Raw genomic sequence first — 26,646 nt, forward strand, 5'->3', positions numbered from 1 at the left:
AGGAGAAGGTAAACTCCGATTCGTATCGTTCAGAAACGCTCGTTTCCTGGATAAAGCGAACGTGTTGAGACATTGATTCATCGCTCCACAGCGATGGAGTCAAGTTGAACGCGTTTATACGCGCGTTTAAACGATTCGGTTTATAATTTATAATTTTTTCGTATTCGTATAAGACAAATATTTAAGTTATCGTGTAAGCGTTTAAACGTGAATGTAATTGAAAACAATAATTTATTTTATACATCGTTGTATAGGTTTTCTTTACTAAGATTGTTTGTTTGTGCAAAAATTGATGCAAAGTATACGAAAATCTAGGGAATATATTCGAAGAAGGGAAGGAAAGCCTCTATTTTTCTAACCATCTTTTTACAAATTTCGTTTTGCATAAACATCGATTAATAAACATAAATATCGTATAAATATCATCGATATTATCGTAAATCGATTAAAAGTCTGTATGCACATTTTAGATTAGATAATTTTATAAATTTTTTACGAAATCAAGTTTTTATCGAGCGACCTTGGTGTATTCCGATCAGAGTTTGTTCCATCAATCGAGAATGAACGATCCAGATAGATAAATGTAAAAAGCGATAGAATTATCTTTGGAATTTTAAATTCGTAAACTCTGTCGTTGTTCCAACGGCGATTGCTCTCGAGTCTCTCGAAGGCATCGCTACTCGCGCGCACTTTCGCCCAGACATCACGCACTTTTCTACGTGCGAATGCACGCGTACATCTGCCGCCACGTTGATATGCCGATATTTTTAGTTTCTCCACCGTTCCTCAATGGTACGTGCCTATACAACTTTCCTTTCCATTTGCCTTATTCATCCTTATTATTCCTTTTTACCCGGCGAATATAATCAATACTTCCTTGAAACATCGAAATCAATAAACAAGTATTATTGCTTAAGAAGTTGCATGGATGGAACGTTGATGGCACACTTAGATAATGGAATATTATTTTATTATCTATTTATATATATATATCCTATTATCCATCCATACCATTAATCATCGTGTTTCTTTACCTCGACGAATGAAAATTATTTGAAAAAAGAAAATTAAGTAATAACGCCGCATCTCGAAAGTGTCTAACAGTAAGACGATAAATCGGGTAAAAAGGAAAAAAGAAAAGAAGAAAGGATACTTGAAAAGCTCGATTCCACGAGACGAATCTTAAGGTGTGGGGTCGTTCAACGACGGACGGGAGAAAACGGAAGTCGTGTTGGGTCGATCGAGAGATTCGACCTTCGACCCCCGCGAACTCGAGGAGGCCTCGAACGCGAGCCTCATTAACCGATGTTTCGTCCACGTGGTTTTTCTAGCAATGAAACGGCGCGGCGATAAATTGCAATCAACGTCCGGGGATATGGACGAGGTTTCGGCGAATTTCGCGAAAAAAAGTAGCGTGAAAAGCGTAATTAAGGTTTCTTAGCGACTTCGAATCACCAGGATCCTCCTCTTCCGCTTTTTCTTCGAGAGGAGGACGATATCCTATCGTCGTTTCGCGCTATTTTTTCTCTCGAAAGGAAACAAAAAATACGAATAAAGTGGATTTATCACAAGTATAAACGTAGGTTTAAACGCGTGTTCCGTTCATCGTGTGTAACGGCACGGGCATAATCACAGTCGCCCGGCTGCGACTATAATTAGAACTAATAACACGATTCCATTTGTAACGACGCTTTAATTCTATTACGATTAGAAACTTCCCCTCCGCTTAATATCCCTCGCTCGTTATAATTAAATAAATATCGAGTATAATGACGATTCCGGAGACGCGAGCTCGTTCGTTCACTTACCGTATTTAAGCCCGAACCACTTGGAAGCCAGCTCCTGATACTTATAGGTTGGGAAAGGTGGTTGTCTAGGCGTGGATGGGCAAGGTTTGTAAACAACCATGCATTGTACGCACTTCCGGCTCGGTGGTGAGGCCTGCGCCACCGGATACACCGGTTGGATGTGCACGTACGCCATGGGGGTGGCGGATTGTTGCGAATAGTAATTCGCGCGCCTCCTTCGACGAATTCGACCCGCTCGTTTCTGCACCCGAGAACGATCGATCTTTCGAAACGACCACCCTTTCTTTCGTCCCGCGTTCCCAAATTTCTCCACCATTCCCCTCGGCCATTCGTCCCCTCGGCCCGTCTTCTCTTCTTCCTCCACCAAATTTTCACTCGATTCGCGTCCCAGATCCTCCTCCGCCTTCGGAAACTCCTCGTCGAACGATTCCTCCCTTTCGAAACGAAGCGATTCTTCCAAACGCGAGTCATCACTATCCTCGTCGTCGTTTTCCAATTTTTCGTCGCGAATATCGATGGTTGGAGAGCGGACGGTGGGAGATCTCGTCCCCTCCAGGATATTCCCTTCCCCACTCACGAACGTGTTCGCAGAGGATCCGTGATCCGGGCGAAAAAAAAGATCCATCGGCGTCGCTGGGGGCGAGATCGATCGCTCGTCAACACGTTCCTTCTGCTCCTTGTTCGTATTCCACGGGACTCGCCTCCACCCTCTGCTTTCGGTGGACGCCGAGCGAGGTTGGTTCGAGGGGTGGTGGCCGGATTCGGATTCCGCTTTCCTCGCCTCGGCTTCGCCTCGGTTCGCGCGTGCATCGGACGTCAGCGAGTGGCCGCGGTTGGCCGAGCCGAGGTAGTGGTAACTTTGCCCCGAACTCTTCTCCGCTTCATTCATCGATCGCCCATTCACCTCGCGCGACAAATTCTCCTCAACGTCGCTGCTCCTTTCACTCGACCCATTCAACGTGCCCGTCCTCGTCCTCTGCCCGTCGTCGTCCGTCGTCGTCGAAAACCGAGTCCCATCCTCTTCTCCCCTTCCTCTCTTTCCGCTCCCTTGCGACGACGCCACATCGATCCCCTTTGTAATCGGATCCTCGCTCGTTCCGCGCTTCTTCTCTCGTCTCCGCGCGTTTTCGCCCTCCTTTCTCCTCGCTACTCGACTCCTCGTCCGTTCCTTTCGATCGATTTCCGTTTCGAGCCGAGACGAACCCCTCTCGTCCTCGATGCGTCGTTCCTTCGTTTCAAGATTCGATAAGGGAAGCGACTTTTCCACGGGATAACTCGTCCAACTGCTATCGTCCTTTATTCCGTCTTTTTCTTCCTCGGGATCGAGCGAGTCACGATCCACCCGTAGTGGGGACGAGCTCGACACCGAATAACTCGTTGATTCTCGATCGTCCTCCCCCTCGAAACTCCCGCGCGAACGACCGACGACCCTCGACGCATCCGAGTTTTCATCCTCCTCTCTCTCCGGCTTCCATGGAAACGAGATTTTTCTCGAATCGTCTACGCGATTACCTTCCTCCTCGTTTTCCAAATTTCTCGTCCAAGGAAAATCCAACAATCCCTCCTCGCCATCGTAACCCCTCGATCCACTCTCCTCCTTCTTCCTCCTCCCAAAGTCGATCGTCGAACCGTTCTCCGCCTCGAGATTCGAGGGGGGCCAACTTCCCTTCCAACGTGCCGCGCCTCTCGTTTCTCGATCCTCCCTCTCGATCTCTCCTTCTCTCCGTTCCTCCTCCTCCTCCTCCTCCTCGTTCCTCTCGTCTTCTTTTTCGCGGCGAACGCGACCTCGCGGCCCGGACGACGCGACGTCCGCCGCGAAATAAGCCGAATCGATCGTGGACGGAGCAGACAACGCGTCGCCGCCCGTGTCGATCCGCCATCCGACCAGGAACAAGGCCCCTACTCCGAGGGCCAGCACGGCCAGGGTCCAAGCTGACCTTCCGGGCCGCATTTTTCTACCCCATGCTCGCACCCATTCCTCGCGCCCCTCTCATCGCCGCGCCCCTGTCATCCTCGCCTCCCCTTCGGGGAATCTATGTCGACGGGGGCAGAGAAGGGAGGGGAACACGGATTCTTCGTTTATCCTTCGATTTTCGGACGATCTTCACTTCGATCTTCTCGATGGATGTCGTTCGAGGACGAGTCGACGAGTTTCCTTCGACGGTGGAGTTTTTCGAAAGGCAGTGCTGGAATTTGTTGTTCGCTGGTTGAGAAGCGGAGAAGTGATTTTCACGGATGTGCAACGATTTCACGAATTCGCGGTTGTTTCGTCGGGAAGGGAGAGGACACACTGTTTCGACGATGAGTCACTCGCGAATGCTCGCTGCTCTTAACGGGGGGAGGGGGTGCGTGAGGGATTGGAAAGTCGGATTGTTAAGTTTCGCCGCACAATTTACAAGGATGATTTACGATCGTACGGGATCGATCGTTTCGATTTCCTCCGTTGATTCGTCGCGAGAGAGAGAGAAAGGGAGAGGGGAAGGAAAAAAAACACTGGTGTTCGGACACGTGTCTTCGATAACGTTAATTGGAGACGATCCCCCCTACGAGAGTCAACCTCGCTCTTTAATTATACCCACTCGCGCGGATGATGATTTAAAGAGCAAACATTTATCATCTTGATCACTGTTTGCATTCGCACATTGATTACATCGATAAAATGTTTTATTAGAAACGCGTTTTATATTTGACGCGGGCACGATTTCGAGATAAATATAAATCTCGAGGTCACTCTGCCACTCGGCCGCTCCGCTCGGACCTCTTCTATTTCTTTAAAATAATCTCATCTTCGTCGTCCCTCGTCCATTCGCCGACCTCTTGCTCGCTGATTTCGTCGCCGGAAGAACGATCAATTCCATTAAACGTATTTGAATACGAGTCTTTCATGAACGATGGCTCTCCTTATCTTTACGATCCACCAATTTATCACGATCCAACGTTACTACTCTCATCGGCAACGAACGAAAAGAGGGATACCGCCGACGATCCCTTCGATCCCTCTTTCACGATCCTTTCGCCTAAACGCAACGCCGTCCCGAGACGGGATGTTATATAACCGAAAAAATCCGAATTTCAATCCGACCGTTCGCTCCAATTCGATCGAGTCGTGCTCCTTTCTTTCTTTCTTTCTTTCTTTCTTTCCTTTCCTTTCCTTTTTCTTTTCTTTCTTTCTTTCTTTCTTTCTTTTCACGCGTTTCTCCCCGCGACTCCGCGAAGCGGCGAACGAACACCCTCGAGGAGACTCGACTCTCTCGCGATACTCGATCTCTCGATCGTAAAAGAAAAAAAAGAAAAAAGGTAAATCGACGATCGCGGAAGAGGGGGAAATGTTTGACGAAACGGGCAGGTGGAGGAGACGCCAAAGGTCGGATCTCGAGAGGGATATCGGAGGAGGAGGTGATCTCGAGGGGGGGAGCTCGGTGACCGGAAGAGAAAAAGAGAATCGAAGAACCCGTCTCGATCGACTCCTCCTCGAAGGTGAACGGTTCCAACGGCAGCAGGGACACGCACGGACACGCTCGGTCCCTGTTTCCAAATCCTCGAGGATGAAAAAGCGAGCGAGCGGGCGAGCGAGAGAGAGAGAGAGATGGGGAGAAAGAGAGAAAGAGAGAGAGAGAGAGAAAGAGAGAGAGAGCGAGCGAGCACACGTGGACCACGACGTGGATATGTACCGGCTTGGACGGCGGCCCGAGAGACACTGGCTTGCTACCATTACCATTAGCCGCGTTTGCCCTCTCCTCTCGCGTCCTCTTCTTCTTCGTTCGCGGCTCGCGTTCCTCCTCCTTCCTCGGGGAAACCCGAATATCCTCCTCTCCGTGGCTACGAGGCAGGCGCACGTGGGTGTACAACCGAGCCGATCGCCGACCTCTCCCTGGATCCATCGGAGATGGATCTGTCGCGAGATCCGGTGCTCCCGTTTTTTCCTCCTTCCACTCCTTCCTGCTTTCCTCTCCGCCTTGCTTCTTCTCTCTCTCTCTCTTTTCTCTCTTTTCTCTCCGACTTCTTGCTCGAGTTACGTCACGTCGCGTAAACAATCGCGTCCAGTTTTGATCAGCGCTCTTTTTTTTTCTTTTCTTGGAGCAGAAAAAGAACAGAAAGATATTTCGCGCGGAGGGAACGCGTCGAAGGAAAGTTGTTTCGTCGTCGAGGAATTTTTTTGAAGTTGGAGAAAAGAATTGGAATTTCGACGATGTCCGTCCAACGAAGAACTTGTGTCCAAGTTTTGATCCAAGCGCCGCGAGACTTTTCGAAATTTCGAAGAGAAAGTAAAAAGGTGCGGAGAATTTTTCCTCTCTCGTAGAACGAGAATAATATTCTGGTATCGAGGGAAAAGCTTTCGTCCAGGCTCGTCTTGGAATTTTTTTGAAATTAACGGAGGAAGGAGAGGGAATGAATTTAATTGTTTTCTTATTTATAAAATCGTTGATGAATCCATCGTGATTCACGATATCTTTTGTTATATCTATTCCCAGTCAACGATGACAAATCTTAGATGCACGATAGTTTATCTGATGCACACTTGACGGACGATCCACGTGTTTTACGAAGTAATTTGCAACGATGATTCATTTTTTCTTTTCCTCTTTATAAATATCTTTGTAACGTTACGCAACGTTACCTTATCCCTTTTATAATTCAATCTTCTTCGAATCTTCTTTCATCTGTCGCGAAATATTATACACACATATATATATGCGTCTTTCTTCCTAATGGATCGAGTGAAAATGTCCGCTTTGCGATTTAAAAATTACGCGCTCGTTTCAGTATCTACGTATCTACACGTACCGTGAATAAGCATTAAAACCTTGGCTGTTCATATTGTAGGTAAAGTAGGTCGAACTCAATACCGCAGTGTTATCGATTGTTTAGTTGTTAGATAAGATGATGTGTTTCACGCGTGCGAAAGATAAATCCGTTCTCTAACGTTTGCAATGACGCGAAACGACGACGGAAATTTCGAAAGGAATCACCATTTTTTTTCTCTTTTCTCTATTCACGTCTCGAATGAAATATTCGAAAATCCTGCCGAGCCGAGGCGAACATCAACGATATCGAGTCGCCATCTTTCCCTCCCCGATCAAAAGAATCGGTAAAGTCAACTCGATCGTATAAATATTAATCGCCTATTTTTTTTCTCGCCCCGGGTACACGCGTTGTGTGCACATCCGTTGCATATTTATAAAGCGCCTCTCGAATCCGTCCATTACGAATGCGGCTCGCGAGATCTCGTTTCGTAAGGCCTCTTCTTTTCTGTGTTCCCGTCCTCGATGTAATGGCCGACGCGAGAGGTCATCGCGACCGAACGCGCTCTCGCTTTTACCAATCGATTACAACGCCTCCATCCATTATCAAATTCTAATTATATATATATATATTTCACAAAAAATCTCCCAAAAAATTGGATATCCAAAGATTCTTTTCTCAGATATATCTAGAAACAGTGTCTAAGAGAGAGAGAGAAAGAGAGGATGACGCGCAATTAAGCCTCGATAAGGATTTATCGTGGCGAATGCGAAGCATGCTTATTTTTTTCCCTTTCTTTTTCTTTTTTTTTTATATATATCGTCTAAGCGGCGAGGATCCGTTGCGAGCCGTGTCGCATTCCACCCGGTTCCTCGTCTGAAATTCTCGGCTGTCTGGATGCCGGAAGCGTAATCCGAGCGGTATACTCGCGAGCGCGCAATTAACGGGAGTTCCTCCTTGAGAGGATACGGAAAGGACGAGATAAAGTATCTGCAATTTTTTCGAAAAGCTCTTTTCCTTTCTCCCTCCGTCTCTCTTATTGGAAAATATTTCTTCCGCTCGCCACGCGCAACCAGCAGCAGCACTGTTCACTGGTGGAAAGAAGTCTCGAACAGGGGATCTGTTCGCTCAAGAAGCCACGAATAAAGTTAGCTCCGATGATTTACTTGTTCGAAACGTAATAATGAATCGCGTGAAAAGCGAATTGGAAATTATTCTTTGGACCATCTCCACTTCACGCTTGTTTTGTTGACGATCGTATAACAGAAGAGAATCTAAAAATTATTTTCATTTAGATCGAAATATTTTCGAAACTATTATTCGTATACAGTTACATCTATAAATTAAATCATTGTTACGAATAATTAGCTTACGCGAAATTACGAGAGAAGAAAAGTACAGATTTTAAATAGAGATCGTGTCGAACACCGTGGTAAAAGGCGACAAAAATTCGCGCGAAAACATTTCCTTCCAAATTCCTTCTGCCGCGAAGTAGACGCCGCTCGCTTACTTACCTACTTACTCAAATAAATCCGACCAACAGATCCAATTCACACGCGACATCGTCTCCACGCTTGACAAATACATCGCGCATTCGTCACGGGGAAAACGCGGAATCGGGTGGCCGCGAGACGAGTTGGAAGGAAAGGGAGGAAGAAGAAAAAGAAAAGGTGGGAGGAGGTAGAGAAAGAAAGCGCCGACGCGTATATCACCTCGTATTCGCCCTCCTGTAACGTAACGTGTTGTTAACGTTTGAATCAATTTTATGAATGAATACATTTATACGTAATTGTAAAGCGTGCGTGAGTTACGATTTGAAATTAGCATAGTCAGCCGGTATTCGCGTGGTGGTGGTGCCGTGTTCTTGGGAGAGGAAAAAAAGGGGGAGGAGGAGGGGCAGGAGGGAAAGAAAGGTGACACTACGTACCGTTACGGTGTTCGCAATTTTTGCCACGGTAACGATAAATTATACCCGGGTGAGCAATGATTAACAGACGGTTGTGATGGCAGGATATAAAATATGTCACGATATGAAGAATGGTTTAATTCACTGTAACTTACGGTTCCCCGGTTCCCTATCGTATTCAAATCGGCCGATTTATTTCGTTTCGACCGACAATGGATTTCGACCCTCTTTGAATTCGCGCTGCCGACGATATCGGCGCGCTCCAGTCTCTTCGAGACTTGTACACCTATACCGATTCGAAACGATTACCATTCTAAATTACTCGTTTTTCTATTTGATTCACCTTCTCCTCTCCTATCGGGAGGAAAGGAAGCGAATTTTGAATTTTCGCGAAAAAAGGGAACGGAAGAAGAGTGGAAACGAGCTCGATCTTTTTAATACTCCAAGAAAGAAACTCTTCTTTTTTTCTTTTAATACCAAACGAGTCCTAGTCCGTGGAACAACAAGTGGAGCGATTATTACGCTTGTCAACGAACTCGCACTTCGTAACCAACCGATAAACACGCTCCCCTCCAATGAGAAAACGAGCACCGGTTCATTAATTATCCAATCGAGTCTCTTCCCGTTTTCTTTCACCTCGATCGGCCGAGACCACCTGCGATAACTTCATAAAATCCATCGTGTATCACTGCGTTCGATTAACGAGAGAGAGAGGGGGGATCCGTTGCTTTGTATCCTCGCACAGAGAGGAATGGCGGCGACTGGTCGGCCACGTGCGCGTCGTCCAACAGGTGGTCTTCTATTATTTCCACGCTGCTATTCGTAAATCGAGCCGAGGATCGATATTTTTCTTCCTTAGATTTACGTATCGGGTGGAAAATTGAATTATCTGGCCAAATATTTAATTTTTTGGATCCTTTCGAATAAAGATATTTAAAAATCGAAAGAATACGTATCGTCGTCCGGAATCTAAATATCTGTAATTCCGTAATTGCGTTTTACGCAACGGTTCATTGTGTGTAGGTATGTTTACGAGCCGTTTGCGAAATCTAACGAACCGGCGGAATTTATGAAATCGGGGAATTTTATGTCACACATTTACGCGTGACACACTATTTTTAATGAAAGCGTTAAAACGATCTTTTCGATAGTCCACTTTCTCTCTTGAATCGAAATTTTAAACTCCGATTATTGGCCGATCCGTGTTACGATCTGGTTTTCTGCCGGATATATGATATCGGATATCAGCCATCGTTGAACTTTGGGTTTTCCTTTATGGGCCGTTTAAAAATTATTACGCAGCAATAAACGTTGATTTCCTTTCGTTTTATATAACTTTATTACCGCGAATTTTTATCGAATCCAGTCGGAATGCTTGTAGCGCGAATGCTTCAAATTAATTATTCCGAGATAATCGTAATAGTAATAATGGTAATTATTATCATCGTTATTTCTTCGTATAATACCTCTGAAATTCGAGGATTTTTATCAGATTCGCTTTCACAAGCGTGGACCTTTTTTTTTTTTTCTTTTCATTCCACCTGTCTTTAGTTTGCCCACGATAAACACGCTTTTCTACGTAAGTCGATTAACGCTAACTAGCACCGTGTTTCGACACGCGTAAATTCGAACGAAGCCTCCTTGCTACCTCGTTTATACTTTCATCGACGGAATTTCTCACGAGTGAAATTTTCGGATCTTGTTCAACGTTTATTTAAAAATAAAAGATGGAAAAGGGAGAAAGATGCAAGAAAAATTCCATCTTTCCACCGATTTAAACCGATTCCCAGAGAAAAACTTTACTCCTCGCCATTCGAATTATCGAAATCGGAAACGTATATCTCGACTACCGATTCTCTTCAGGTTGAAAAGTCGAAGGTTTATCGGCTGCTGCGCCCATTCCGCCACCATCTTCGTAATTACCTTTTCTCCTCGACGCGCTGCTCTCCTACGATACAATAGCATTGCGATACCACTTTTGCTAAATGCAACGATTTATAACGTACGATTTAGAGTGGCGTTTATGTGCCCACATGTTACTCCCATGCGAACCATTTATCCCGAGTTTCATGAATCGTCACCTAGACGAGGACGACGTTCGAATCGTGCACCGCATCTTTCATCTGCCTACGTGCCCGTCTATTCATATAGGTTAAAGCCCTCGCGCGTTACGTGAGCAAACACTTGTTATAATAATGCAATAAAGGAAAAAAATAAGAGAGAGAGAGAGAGAGAGAGAGAAATCCACGTTTATATTATGCCGCACACCTCTATGGCTTCGATGGCTTTAACGGCTCGATGATTCATTGAGATCCATTAATGCTTGGAAGAAGTGTTTTTGTTTCGTCTTTACCTTTTGCACATGGCGAATCGATTACACGCTTTTGGTCAGTTGATTTTTTTTTTTTTTCGTTACGAAAATATTCTATTCTTAAATTCAAATCAACTTCCATTTATTTTCAATGAAATAAATTTTGTAATTTTTTGATTCTGATTGATAGACAAAAATAAAGAAATACACTCGAGAAAGATAGCAATCAATTTCGAGCAATGGTTATTCCTTTTTATCAAAATTATCGAATGGCTTTCAACAAAGTTCGAAGAAGCGTTAAGAAAATGTTACAGTTGTTGTTGCTGCTGACTCGTTTTCTAGCTTCCGGGTGCATATCTCCTTTACTAGCAACTTAATACCTACCACGTTTTGCTAGCGATGCAGCTAGCTTCCTCAGAGGTCGAATGACACACCGATATTCCGTGTCTGGTGAACCGTGCTCGCGTCCCTCTATCTCTCTATACCATCGAACAGAGACAAACTGTACCTATTCTTAATTCGATTAATTCGTAATTGAAACGAGAATTCTTTACACAATCGACAACCACGCCGCCCTCTCCTTACCATCGTTGCAGGTTTATCTGTCGAACCTATCGCCGTTCCAACTTTCGCGAGCGTGAAATAATTTAATTGAAAAAGAGAATTCTTAATTGGATTAGATTCGAATTTTTCCCCCTTTTTTCTCCAGCCGGCTACGAATCTTACACGAGTCGAATTATACGACGAGTTGCACAACCCGCGACTCGGGCACGAAAACGTTCAGAAACCGCACACCCACATCTTCCAAAACCGGATCGATAAACTAAGAGAGACGCAGCGTAAATTTCACGAATTTACTACTGAATGAAACGTTGGCTGGCAAAGAGCAATCGGTGGAACACGTACGCGATAGCGATAGTTTCACTTTTATATAAAGCCGTACACGGGATTCGAGTTTTCTCTCTCTCTCTCTCCCTTTACATTAGGGATCAAAGGTCAGCCACGGCGTTAATTAGCAGCCGAGTGAAAGCGTTAACTTGGAATTACACGAGTCCACTCGGCCATGGCGATTATCTTTCTTTTTATTATACACCTCGCAGGATAAACTTTGATTTCGGCGGGAGAAATATAATCGATCGATTGAATGTGTTTTCGTCGAGATCGAATTGAAGCCGGGAGTCAAAGATTCGAAGACGCGGAAAAGATAATAATAAGAAAAATAGATTAGCTTCTTCTCGCAATTTTACAATCGATTATTCTATGCGCCACGTTAAAATCTTCTTCGAACCGATCGAAGCAGCGACGAAACAGCGTATACAGTCGATTTCCAGCTACCTAATAAATATCAACTGGCCCCACGGTAAACATCGCGAGTCCCACGACCACGCCTCTCAGTCTATTCTGTTTCGCCGTGCGGCAGTCAATGAGCATAAATCGAAAGAGATTTTTCCGGGATCCGAACCTGTTCCTTCCTCTCCCTCGAGTAAGCTCTCCTCTTTCTCCGTTACGAATGACCCTTAAATATCGGGGTTCGAACCAACCCCGTTTCGATCTCTCCTCGCGCACTTCTCAGGAACGTTCAATCGAAAAAGAAGAAGAAACGATCTCAAAATTTCTCGATGAAGCGTACGATTGAAATTTAATTCCTGAAACTTTTTCAGCCTCGATAGTTTCACAGAATGTTTTTCTCTCTGGAAGAAAACGCACGAAATTTTCTCGATAAAATACATTATTGAAATTAAAAATAACACGCAAACCGATTCGAAGAAAGCACGTGACCGATCCCAAAATTTCTCAATAAAATACACCATTGAAATTTAATTCCAATATTTGTTTCTCGAGGAGTCGAATTTTATCTAGTCTTTTTCGAATTCTCTCTCGAAGAAAAGGTACGAAATTAAAAATCGTGTAACACGGAGTGGACCATTCCAAAATTGCCTTTAAGATCGATACTCTCTTTTCCAAAATCCATTCGATCTCTTTCTTAAACAAACAATGTCCCTTTCTTAAAATATATTACGATTCGAAGAAAGCGAGCAATCTCAAATTTTGACTTTCGTTTCTCCAAAAGACGAAGAAACTAAAGATCAAAAACTGGCAAGATCGATACTTTTTTCCCGAAATTCGAATCTGTCTATCATTACAAATGATCCATACGAACGAACGACTCTTGGAAACCGACTGAATTACCGATCGATTCGAAGAAAGCACGTGGCCGATCCCAAAATTTGCGGACAAAATATATCATTAAAATTGAAGGCGGTGCCCCGAAAACTGGCTTTTGTTCATCCCCGCGAGTGGCGCACGAGCCAAGAATGAGGAACTGGGAGAGCGACGCACTCCGGTAGATCGAAGAAAGAAAAGCAAAAGGCGATTTTATGGTATATTCATGGTGGCACAGGTGGCCTGGCTACGTGACGATGAGTATCTGACGGCGCGCATAATGGACAGGGCCGCGTGGGCACGGTTAGTTTTATAGAGCCCACACGTCCGGAATACAAAATTCTCGCGGTGCACTTCCGCGATGAGATCACCCGCCCTCTTCTTCAACCGTGGCGGGCGTGTTTGGCAATTCGACGTCGCTTGGGGAGGGCTTGGGTCGTGATACACGACTTTGGCGGCCAAGAAGGAGAAGATCTGGTGGCGAGGAAGCAGGAAAAGGGTGACTAGCCATCGTTTACCGTCTCCTCGCGATCGTGGTTATTCGTTATTACATGGAATTGAATTGAAAGAGAAATGGAAATACTTGCGTTCGAGTCGATCAATTGGATCAGAATGGGACGATCCTGTTGTAAATTCGTAAAGTTGCACGATCAAAGTTTAATATCGAGGTCTAGAAGCAAGGTTTCGAGAGAGATTTATGAAACTTGGAAACTTTCTATCTCGTACGATACATACACGATGTATGGTATATGAGAAGGGATGGGCGAAGCGCAGGTGCATCGATATCACTGTAGATAGGAGACAGAGTGTACGTTTAACAAGATGGAATTAATTTTTATATGGTATATAAATAACAGTCGTAACAAAGTTGGATACCTCGATTTCATTAATAAGAAGGCGGTGCTAAGGGGTACGGTTTCCGTGCTCGATCTTCCGGTACGCAAACTTGTACCGGGAATGTATAAATTACTTTCCAAATTGTTTTCCTTTATTTTATTGTATATATCATTTTCTCGATATAGAATAAGTGTAGCCAATTGTCAGCAATAAATACTGGAGGAAGGAATATTTCGAAACTTTGGTTGATTATGTAGACAGATGTGTGTAAATTTACAAGAGGGACTTATTATCTTTATTATCCTCTCGCGAGAAATCGAGGGTATAAAATATAAAAACGAGTCCCTCAATTTCGAATTAGTTCTAGCGGAGATGATCGGCGCGGGCGACACACCTCGATTAAATCTCGCCAAAGACGAAGCCCACGCCTCGCGACACACACACGCGCACACGAGAAGGGATCGAGAAATTAGCGTTGATTCGTGTAATTAGAGTTCATCCGAGTAATTATATAGCCTCACGTCCAATCGAGAATCCTGTGCCGCTAGCGTCATTAATAAATTTATTGATAAATACGTCAGGCCAACTGACTCCCTTCCTTCTTTTTCTCTCTCCTCTCGCCCCCCTCCGTCTATCAATATCCTTCCAGCTGATAATGCGAGTAATTACGCCCGCTCATTCGCCTCGTGTGTTATTAACGTGTATTTACATGTTTGCATAAATTCCGATCCTTTTCGAAATGGAACTTTATCAGTTGCGTTCCGGGACAAGATTTTTCTCCGACTAATGCGGCTGAGTTTTCGTGGAAGGTGAGTTTTACCGGCCGATTGGAAACTTGATTTTCGTGGAATGAATAAATTTCATTTTTTCTCCTCCTCCTCCTCCGAAGATCCTCGTTATCTTTCGATAAAATTTCTTCACGCGCGTGGCTTTTCGCGGAGGCTGAGTTTCGTTCGTTATTGATAGCGATATGGGAATGAAAGAGGACGCGATTGAAGTTGATTTTCGTGGAACGAGTAAATTTCATGGAAAGAGAATCGAGTAAGAATTTTTCTGCTCCTTCAAAGAGGATTTAACTTCGTTATGTTTCGATAAGATTTCTATACGAGTGAGTTTCGTTCATACTTTGATGGTCACACACGAAGAAGTGAAAAAAGACGCGATTGATTTTCATGGAAAGAAAATTAAGTAAGAATTTTTCTGTTCCACGAAACGAGATTTAATTTCGTTATGTTTCAATAAGGATTTCTATGCGACTAATGTGCGTTTCCTCCATCTTTGATCAAGTGAAACAAGATGCGATTAAAGTTGATTTTCGTGGAATAAATAAATTTTATGGAGAGAGAATTAAGCAACAATTTTTCTTCAAAGAAGATTACCTTTCGATAAAATTTCTATGCGATTTTCGTGGAGGCTGAGTTTCGTCCATTTTTTGGTAACTTTGGCGAAAAGGGAATGAAAGAGAAAACTAAGCAAAGAGTCCTATTATTCCTCGAGAGAAGACTTGGAGGGTCTGGCGAGGCAAAATTCGTGGATCGAGCAATAAATCAGTAATGACCGTGTCGGAATCGCGAGAAGCATTTGGTAAAATCGGAGTAGGATCCGAGCCTCCGTTAGGACGGCGCTCGTGGCGATGAAACTATCGAGAGAATCGATCCCCAGTTTCTCTAAACACCACGTCGATCCTCCCTTTCGTTAACGAGCCGTCGACGATCCCTCGTCCACCTATATTAACCGCGCCCTGCTTTCTCATCATCCGCCACTAAAAACACGAATTTCGACCCATTATGAAACGTCTGGCACTCCCAGTGAGCCAACCACCGTCACGCGATTTCTTTTTAACCGATCGATCAGCCAATCGACGAATCGAGAAAAAATATTAAAATACAAAGTGTATCGATCGAGCGAATTTTTCAATGAAATACGAAATGTATAACCGCTGATCCGAGATACAACCTAACGACATCGATAATAAGTAAAATATTGAGACAAGAAAAAGAAATTTTCGTAAAATTTTCCCCACAAACGTAGGCCGACAAGAGCACGTCATCGATCATCCCGACGACACGTGTTTGCGCATGGAACACGAGTCGAGGCACGCGACGACAGATCAGTTTCCCTGGGCGAAGAATTCGATCTCGTTCGAATTCGATCCACCTTCCGGGGGCTTATTGACGGAACGAAGCACGCGGGAAAATGACTTAATACGAGCATACGAGGGAGTTGGGGAGGAGAGATGGCCCCTGGCGATCGGCCGGACCACCCAGCAGGTGATTGCCGTGGAGAGGATCTATCCGTGCACCGCTCTGCCTTCCACGCTGCTTTAATAGTGCCCCGCATTCCTAGATCCTCCTCTAAGCCAGACGGAAAACTCTTTGGTTGGATCTTGCCTCCAGCCATCGAGACTCGTTCGTGTCTCGTCGATATTTTCTTCTTCTTCTTCTTCTTCTCTTCCTTCTTCTTTCTTTTCTTTTCTTTCCTTCTTTTGTTCGCCTGTCGATTCGCTCTTTTTAGATCATGTTTCATAATTATTCGTCGTTTCACGTTCGCACGAAGGGAGAAAGATTTGAGATAGACTTTTTTTTAGATGTAGTATAGAACGATGGAATAGATGTTTATAGATCGTTGGTTTTCTCTCCTTTTCGTAAATAAAATTTATTACATGTAAGAAAGTTCGCTTTAGAAATGGTTTCCAGTCGAAACTCGTAATTTACGGCTTTACGGTACTCTGTAATTACAGTTTCAATTACACTTGATAAATTGGTGATATGAATTAACGTAAAATCCTAAAATCCTTATAGATTATAGACGATTGCTCGAGTACTTTCGACCTGAAATAACAAAACTCGTATTAGCATCGACAGGTCTCTATATTTAAATGAGGATCGAGACGAGGAAATTTGCCTCGTAAACGAGATCTACTACAATGGCTTTATCGTTACGTAGCATCTTTTGTTACCATCTATTCGAACGTATCCACGCGAACGTATCGATCGAGATATTTGTTTTTAAAATGTATCAACATTGTAATTAGATGGAAGGAGATCAGATAAGCCGCCTCCTCCCCGAATCGCTTTCGCCAAATGAAATGTAAATTCCTTCCGCGGAAAGATCGGCCATCGGCGGCGCGAATGAAATGCAAATTTCGATTCGATACAGATGAGAAATCCGATACCAAGGCCGTTCCTTGCCTCCTCATCAGCTGACACCGATCTCGACCGCAAAGCCGCACTTTTTTCGCAACGCTTCGTCGATGCCATCTACCGGCTCCTCTCGAAGGATTAACCTCGATGGAAAAATTCATGGACGTTGTATATATATACTCTTGCTTGTGTATACGTACGTTCGTGAGACACGTGTTTAGAAAGATCTAGAGGGCAAAGTTTGTAAACTAAAATATCGGTTTTATTTACGAACACATCGAGGACGTATTTTCTGTGCGCTTGACGATCACGGGAATTCTTGGGTTTTCATTGTTGTCGGTAAACGGTATTCGTATGAAGACATATCTAGTCATAAAGCTCGCAATAAAACTATTGGTTTGGCGATGCGTTAAGTTACAAGTGAATTGCGGAAGTTTATGCAATTATGGAAAATGTGGAAAAAAATTCACAGAATATTTTACGATACGCTAAATACATAAATACTTTTAAATACGATGCGTATTATGACATTTAAAGGATGAATAGATCTTTATTTCAATTCAACTTTTCTAATTATGTTCTTGGAAATATTAATTTGTACAAATATCCGGAGTGTAGTTGTATTAAAAGATATATATTACGATATTTAATAGAGGAACAGATTCTATTTCAATTCCACTTTTCTAATTATGTTCGTGGAATTATTAATGTATATAATGCTGTGTAGTTACAAGCAATTGAAGTTTGCGTTAAGCGAAGCGAAACGCAAATAGAACGAGATTGCTCTGTTGCACTGCCGTTTCCCGTCTCGCTTCATCTAAAATGCTCACAATTTAATAAATAAACCTGAAATATTTTTGTGTACCATCTTTTGTGTTTGTTTCGTCTCTATAATTGACTCTCCAAAGATGTTTCATAAATACATATATATATTCAGTGCACGAATATCGTTCCGTATTCTAATTTCTATTTATATTGTTGGCACAAGGAAATACGTAGTATTACATTCGTATCAAAAACGTGAGAGAATTTGCAATTGATATTTGTTATACGTTTCTACGCAATTTTTTATTTAAAATTTACCGGACTTATTAAAACGTATTATTGATCATTCGTTTTAGCAAGCGGTATTCAATTATCCGAATAAAAGAACGTTATGTCGGAGACGCATAGTAGTAACAACGAAGCAACGATCATGCGTACATTCTATTCAATTTTATGTCTAATTTATCGTCACTTTGACGTTGAATATAATGTTCATTTTATTGCCCGGAGAAAGTGCAGCGTAAGTAAAAATTTTCCAACAATTCACCATAAACTTTATCATTCGTTCGTTGTGTAATCCATGCCTCATTGTGAAAGAAACGAGAACGATTGTGCCGGAGTTTAAATTATTTGAAAAATATTTTGTTTGAATATCCATGCATAAATTAAACCTCGATTATTCGACATACGATGAATACGTGCCGTGTATTAACATTCAACGAAACCATTCACGATTTTCGCGAACCAATTACCATTACCAACTCTTAAACAACTTAAAGAAGCGTGGTGGTATCGCCGACGGGAAAATTCCACGCGACATTTTTCCACTTAATGACGCGTCGTAAAATCTAAGCGGTTTCGATCGTATTATTTTTGCGGGAAAACGCGCATTCGAGATCGATCCACGGGCTTGGAAAGTCTTAACGATACCTCAAATCAATCGATCGAGTCAACCTTACTTCTCATCTCCATCTCCAGGAAATCGATGATGAGATGAGAAGAACTGAATGATATATCTCGACGAATTGATACAAATTGAAATTGCGCGCTTTATTTAAGAGGGAGAGAGAGAGAAGAAAATTTGAATTTTGAAAATAGAACAAACATATAACGACCAATTAATAAATTCTACTCGAGAATATTTGAAGCGTTCAAGTATCGAGAGATCGTACGTATGTAAATTTCTGTTGACAAAATTTGTTGATTTAACATTTAATATCTCTGCTCACCGTTCTCCTTCTTTTTCTCCTCGATCACTCGTTACCGGTACTAGAGTTGCGATAATGATAGGTATCGGATCGTAATAAAGACAGGGTTGGGGCGCGCAGGACGTTACGCTGATTTAATGACCCGTTCCTCGAGTTGTCGTTGGCCATGGGGTCAATTAACAGGCATATTTTTCATGCGACGCGCTCGTTGCCCGGAAGCTGCAACGCCACACGCGATTTCGATCATCAGGATGCGCGCGCGCGCGTGTATTCTTCCCGATAAGAACGAGTTTCTTTTTTAATTCGAATTTGTTAATTTATTAGACGAAAATTATTTTCTTTTTTTTTTATTTTTCGTACGACGAAGAAACAATTGTACGCGGTTTTTTACGAGATTTCGATGAGAATGGATAAGAACAAATTAATTTAGTTTAATTTGCGAACAAGTAAGTTTCTTCCTTCTTCTCATACGAATATTTCAATTTATAATATTTATTTTTTATAAATATTTTATTATTCTAAAGAATTTATCGATTAGGCTTGAAAGAGGGGGGCTTGTTCTTCTTTTGATATCTCGGTTATTTTTCACGCTATAGATAAAAGTTGAGACGTAAAACATTCTGTCCAAACTAAATGAATAATTCTACGCGACAAAGTGCAATTAACATTCATTCCCGTGAAGAGAAAGAAAAAGGAAAAAAAAATTCACGTCACTGCTCGAATCACTCGGCCAAATGCACGCGCAATCGAGTGCATACGAATCTAATCGTTATCCACGTGTGTGGACGCGCGGTATCTGCGTGGACTTCTTCATTAACGCGAGAGGGATTCTTTATCGGCGTGGTTCGTCGAGTTTTAGCGATTCGCACGACTATTAGCATCTCGTTTCCTCCTTTCCTTCTAAATCAATTAATCGTTTCGAGCATAAATAATTTATTTCCAGTAAATTGTGGCCTCCATCCTCCATCTTGCTAAGTAAGTAAGTTATATGATGAAAACGTGGTTTTATTTGAATAGAATTTGAACGAGAGGAATATTTTTTCGCGATTAAAGATTATTAATCAAGATTTCGAATTTTTTTCGATGAAAAAATTTCATAAATATATAAATTGAAATATTTTAAAAATTGTAATTATGTAAAATGATTATGTTATGATTATTAATTGTGATAATAAATATTTTAATGTAAATATTTTAAATAATTGGAAATATTGATTTATTTCGCTCAACAATTGTTGTCCAAGTTATTTCGGCGTAATAATAGTCGATAAAATTAGAAATTAGTGATCTGTTTGACACAAACTTCAGAATTGTTAACTTGTTGACAAATGGAAAAGAGAGTGGGAAAAATCAGTTCAACAACTATAAACGTTCTTTAAAAAATATCTTTAAAAAATAGCTACTTTTACATTTCTCTTCATAGTCATCTTCGTTTGCAAGGAACAATTTCTAGAATTTTCTGATCATCTAATTCATTACACATTGCAATGCGTAAATACAAAGTGTGAAAAGGTCAACGTTTTGATAAGTGGAAAAATGAAATTGAAGATTGATAAAAGAAATTGAAGAGGTGATAAAACGTTGAAAACAAAATAAGTACAGCATTCACGATTTTTGAAACAAATATAGATTTATTAATTATTTTAATATTTTTTCTTGTTACAATATAATTGGAAAGAGCAATCTCAAGTGAAGAATTTAGAAATAATAAAAGAGCAATTCGTTTCCTACTACTAAAGGATTTTTACCACTCGATGATTCAAGAGCAAGAAAAAGAGTAGAAAGATTCTTCTAGAAGAATCGCTCGACGGATTGCAATATGTAGGACTGGAATCAAATTACAAAAAATCTAAGATAGAAAAAGTAATTCGTTCAATTTTATTTTTCTGAAACCGTGAAATTTATAATTGCACATATTGTGAAAAAAGTCATCAAATAGCTCTTAATATCAAATAAATAATTATTAATCAATTTTAGTTATTTTTATTTTTATTTAATTTATAGTTAGTTTGATTTTTTTATTTTATATCTCATTATTTTTAAATATATTATAAAATTTTATAATAATATAAGTAATGTGTGTAAATATTTTTTCCCCCATTCCTAATAGAAATTTCACTGAAAAATTATAGATAGAAAATAAATATTATTTAGAAAATGATCATTTTTTTAAAAATTTGGATATAGAATTTTGAACAAATATATGTTATTTTGTATAAATGAATAAACCTGATATATTTACATATTAAAATATTAACAGATTAATGCAACATTGATATCCAATTAAAAAATAAAATTTCTTATGTACATTAATAATCTTGAATAATTAAATGAAAAAAGGTAAAATTAAAAATACTTAATATGATTTCATGCAAACGTAAATAAGTAGATAAGATCTTCTAATGTCAGACAGCATCTGGACAGCATCTCTAACAATTGAAATGTTACCAATGTTCTTATTTGTGTGTATTATAAAACAGATAAAATAAACACTGATTCTTTTTCGATGCGATTCCAATCGCATTTACATAGCTATATCGATTAATTATCCTTGTTGAAAAGTCGTACATCGTATAAAATTACTATACTCTACTAATTTTAATCAAAATAAATGTTACCAATGTTCTTATTTGTGTATATTATAAAACAGATAAAATAAACACTGATTTTCTTTCGATACGTTCCGATCGCATTTGCATAAATCGATTAATTACGCTTGCTGAATATACATCGTATAAAATGTATCTACCAATTTTAACCGAAAGATGGATTGTATTTTATACGCTATTTTGCATATATTAGTTTTCATAAAAAAATTTTGTAACACTGTCCCCTGATTTCAGTGAAAAAATTATGCTCTATATTATAGTACAAATTCCAATTTTGTACGTGGTTACATTAATATTGAGATCGTCAACATATTTTTAAAGTTTACGGAATTCTTCGCTATTTTAATATCTAATTTATTTCATTGGAAAAAACAAGGGATCAACAAGAAACATCTATAATAATATTTCAATATACCTTTCTAAAAAGATAAATGAAGAGAGATTACAGCTACTAGTAAACATTTATAAAAATATTCTAAAGTTGTTATCGAATGCTAAGAAGAAGCAAACAGAATTAACGACAAGAAGATTCGAGAAAAGTAACATTCTTAAAATTACTTAAAATTCGCATATATATGATAATTGAAGATAAAGAAAATAAACAAAAATTAAAAAAAAAAAACATAGGAAATAAGTTTAACAGAATTAGAATATTAAAAAAGAAAAACAAGAAGATTGTCTATTTAGAAAACAACGAAGGATTAGATTTAACTTGTAATAAGAATATAAAAAGTATTATGATATTCTTGAATGTTCCAACCATTATGCGATCCTAATAAATTATATTAAAATAATAAATTTTATACCAAAGTTTCACGTTGAAATAACTATTATAATAATTTTGATTATTTTGTTTCATTTTAATAAAAAAATATTCTAATATTGTTAACTTATAAACAAAGTAAAAATAAAAAGAATAAAATATTATATTTTTCTTATTATTCATGAGGAAAAGCTTAAGAGAAGTTGAAGAAAGGAGAAGAACTATCTAGAAAAATCTTGAACTTGCAAATATGTGTAACAGGTGCAAAGTGATGTCTGGTTTTTACTTTTATTGCTAGAGATTAAATTTGCACGCATATTATGGGTTTTGACCATAACGATAAATTGAACATGTGCTATTCAAAGTCGATCGCTGAGGATTAATAATGACAAAATGTTTACTGATGAATGGAAAGTATCACCTGATTTTTACTTTTATTGTTAGAGTTTAAATTTGCACGCATATTATGGTTTTGACCGGTAAGTTGAGGATTAATAATAACAAAATGTTGATTGATGAATGCAAAGTATCACCTGATTTTTATTTTTATTGTTAGAGTTTGCACGCATATTATGAATTTTGACCATAACGGTAAGTTGTCACGTGCAAATTCAAAGATAATAATTATGTGAAAATATTTATTCACTAAATCTGGTAAGTAAGTCATACATTTTCTCAGTTTTGACAAAACCTTGATTTATTGACCGCACAGGTGTATCACGCTTCTTCCTTCTTCCTTGTTTTGACGAAAAGTTGTTATTATGTTGAATAAATATATATACTTATAATGTATTTTTCTTTTTTCTTTTTGATTTCTTTGATTTTTCTCCTTCTTTTATTTTTTTTCTCCTTTCCTCCTTGTTTTCGTTGTTTCTTTTTTTTTTCATTTTCATTTCGATTAATATTTTCATGGAAAGTAACGAAAAGAAAATTATATAAATCTGTTCTTTCATCCTTGCAACTCATTTCTAAATTTTGATTGTTTTAAAATTTATCAATTTATCAACAATGGCAACAATTGGAATTTATAAAAGAAATTTTTGGTAAACTGGTAGCAAATGAATTCATCTTCTTTAGAATCTTCTGTAGCGTTTTATTTCTTTACGAATTTTATGTTACATTACTTATTAGTATTTCAAATTGTATTTCAGCTAGAAAGTGAAGATCTAAAAGTGATCTTCAAATATTTCTGCAAGTCACTTAAGAATAAATACAAATATATCACTTAATGTATCAATATAATTTAATATATAATTTTATAAATAAAATATCTTTAGTTTGTAAAAAGTGAACGGTATATATTTTTTTACTTTGTTCGTACGAACTTTTTAATAAAAAATTAATTATAAAGTTTGAAGAAGTTTCATTACGAAAAATTTGAGATATTTATATTAATTCTTTCAGGATTTGTTTAAATAGTAAGAAATTTCAGGGAGAATGAAGCATGTGCAATTTCCCCTATTAAAAATAATAATATATAAGAGAAAAGGAATTGATCTAACTGTTTGTCTTTAATTTTGATATTGACAGCATTTATCAGTATTCTCTTTAAAAAGAAATATCTCAGTCTTGAATTCTATCAGTTGTTATACATTTACTTTTCGTCCCAAATGACTCAACATGATTCACAATGTTGCATCATCGTATTTATCTGTGAAGGTTTTAATAATAACACAATTTTTTAGGTTTTAATTAACAAAAATATTTTATTCAATTGAAAAAATTTAACTATAAAAGTATCAATATTACGTATAAGTTTATTCATATTTATATATGTACATAAAAAAAGATATATTACCTGATTTTTAATAAATATTATTATTATTATTACAATTATTATACTATTACAAAGTTCCTTATTTATTACATATCACAATATTTCTTATGAAATGTCTTTCAAAATAAATTAATATAATATTTTACAATTTTAAAATTATATGTACAATTAAATACAAAAACATAATATATAAAAAATTAAATACATTGAATACAAAAAACATATAAAAATAAAAATATAAAATATAAAATATAAAAATAAAATTTAAAAATACAATATAATATAATATAATGTACAATATAATATACAATATAATATATATAAATATACAATAATATATAATAAAAATGTACAATAAAAATATACAATAAAAATATACAATAATATAGAATAATATACAATAATATACAATGATATACAATAATATACAATGATATACAATGATATACAATAATATACAATGATATACAATAATATACAATAAAATATACAATATAATATCTATACAATTTGTACATTAACAATTATGCATTATGATTTATAAAAAGATATAAAATTTCTTTTCATTATGTCCTAAAGTCTTCTATAACAGTCTTCATTGAATTTTTGTTCTATTTAAAATTAATAAAAAATTTCCTGAGCAATTGCAAATCTTTCTATAATACATGCTTTTATAAATATATATAAAAATTTTTTTTAATATAAAATATATATATATATATGTATACAATAATAAATATCTTTAAATATCTATAGGTCATTATAAAGCTATTGATAATATCATAATACAACCCTGAGAATTATCTTTTCAGATATATCAAATTTCTCAATGTAATACAAATATAATAATATAATATATCTGTAATGATGAATCTAATTATGTTTCGATTGAATCAGTGGAAAAAAAAAAAATTCCAGACACTCCTAGATGAATCTAATTATGTTTCGATTGAATCAGTGGAAAAAAAAAAAAAAAATTGCAGACACTCCTAGATGAATCTAATTATGTTTCGATTGAATCAGGGGAAAAAAAAAAAAATTGCAGACACTCCTAGATGAATCTAATTATGTTTCGATTGAATCAGTGAAAAAAAATTTTGTATAATTAAAATTATCAAAAAAAAAAAAAAATTAGACATCCCTAGATGAATCTAATTATGTTTCGATTGAATCAGTGGAAAAAAAAAAAAAAAATTGCAGACACCCCTAGATGAATCTAGTTATGTTTCGATTGAATCAGTGGAAAAAAAAAAAAAATTATGGACACCCTTAAATGAATCTAATTCTGTTTTGATTAAATTAATGGAAACAAATTTTATAATTAAAATTATCAAAAAAAAAAAAAAAAAAAAAAAAAAATTATTAAATGAATTACTAAATAAATCTAATTCTATTTCGATCAATGAAAACAAATTTTGTATAATCAAAATTATCAAAAAAAAAAAAAAAAAAAAAAAAAAAAAAATTTATATTGCCAAATATCACTGATTACATTTTCATTCTGATTGCAAACTCTCAGTAGGACTATTTTTTTCAACAAGAATTTTGAAACTTGAAAATTTGTAATTGGTAACTGTTAACTGGTAACTGTTAACTGGTAACTGAATAATTTTCAACGATGATCCATTATAACTTCTCGAGGATCGTAGAAATGGTAATATTTGTAATGCCTTCGAAGATCGCTAACGTTGAAGCATCGTCTTCCACAGCATTGGCACTGGAGTAGTTGCTTCACATGCTTCACGTGATGTTTGCGGCATGCTTTTTTGTTGTAAAACTGTTTGTTGCAATATATGCATTTAAATATTTTCGGTACTAAGAAATTGTGTTGGTCCTCTGGAGTTTGCGTATTATCCCCTGTTCCGTCCTCAGTTCCTGGTTCCCGTATATAAGTTTGTTGAGAGCTGCTAGCTTCATTTCGACTGTTTGTCCCAAGTGTCGCAATTGAGATATGATCAAAGAGATCGATGTTAATGTAACCCGCTTCTAAGATCATGTTCTCTAATTGTGACAACATTGGGACATCGTCGAAAGCTGCTAAGAGCTGTAATAAAAATTTTCTGTTATATATAAATGCTAATTTGGAATATTATTATTAATCATTCTATAATAATTAACAATCATTGAAATTTTAATTAATATAATAAAATCGAATAAATACCTCTAGATCGATGTCTCCAATGTTGTCCTTCATGATCTCTTACTCCCCTTTCATCTTAGTAGATGAAGATGTAAAAATGATGTAGAAATCAGATTTTAAAAATAAGTTTAACATGACTGCGATTTGCACTTTCTTCTACGACAAGTGAACACTCGAATGACAAATTTTGAGAGTCGTCTAATTTATAACTATGGCCGACCATCTTGACCACCCCTATTTTCGGTGGTAGGGATATCTCATTATACCTGACGAACTCGAAAAATGACTTCCGATTGGGTATTCCGTTTTAGGGGAAAGGGAAACCCAAAACTATTGGCCATTTGTATAAATTAGCTGATTGGTTAAACATCTCCTTCCGGAAGTCTTTTCACCCTGTACATTATAAATTTTTACCTGCTAATTTATATTAGAAGTTACAAAGTCATATTGGGAACACGTGCAAAAATACGTAT

General features: G+C 38.2%; 2 protein-coding genes across 7 annotated transcripts in view; both read right to left on the reverse strand.

Moving 5' to 3' along the window:
* The window catches only part of LOC108002067 (laminin subunit alpha-1), a 146,119-nt gene that overhangs the window by 41,490 nt on the left and 77,983 nt on the right, over positions 1–26,646 (reverse strand). Inside the window, exon 1 of one of the 6 annotated variants that reach the window (XM_017063469.3) lies at positions 1,809–5,868. The exons of the other annotated variants lie outside the window; for them this stretch is intronic. Within the exon in view, the coding sequence (XP_016918958.2) occupies positions 1,809–3,759 (1,951 nt within the window). The 5' untranslated portion in view covers positions 3,760–5,868. Of the gene's footprint in view, positions 1–1,808; positions 5,869–26,646 lie in introns of those variants that run through there. 6 annotated transcript variants of the gene reach the window in all.
* Positions 25,452–26,562, reverse strand: LOC108002068 (uncharacterized). The gene is made up of 2 exons (XM_017063471.3): positions 26,195–26,562; positions 25,452–26,077 (listed from the first exon to the last, which is right to left on the reverse strand). The coding sequence occupies exons 1-2, from the start codon at positions 26,225–26,227 to the stop codon at positions 25,646–25,648; spliced, it is 465 nt and encodes a 154-aa protein (XP_016918960.1). The 5' UTR covers positions 26,228–26,562; the 3' UTR covers positions 25,452–25,645.

The sequence above is a fragment of the Apis cerana genome, linkage group LG1 (genome assembly GCF_029169275.1).
Source record: "Apis cerana isolate GH-2021 linkage group LG1, AcerK_1.0, whole genome shotgun sequence".
Lineage (NCBI taxonomy): Eukaryota > Metazoa > Arthropoda > Insecta > Hymenoptera > Apidae > Apis > Apis cerana.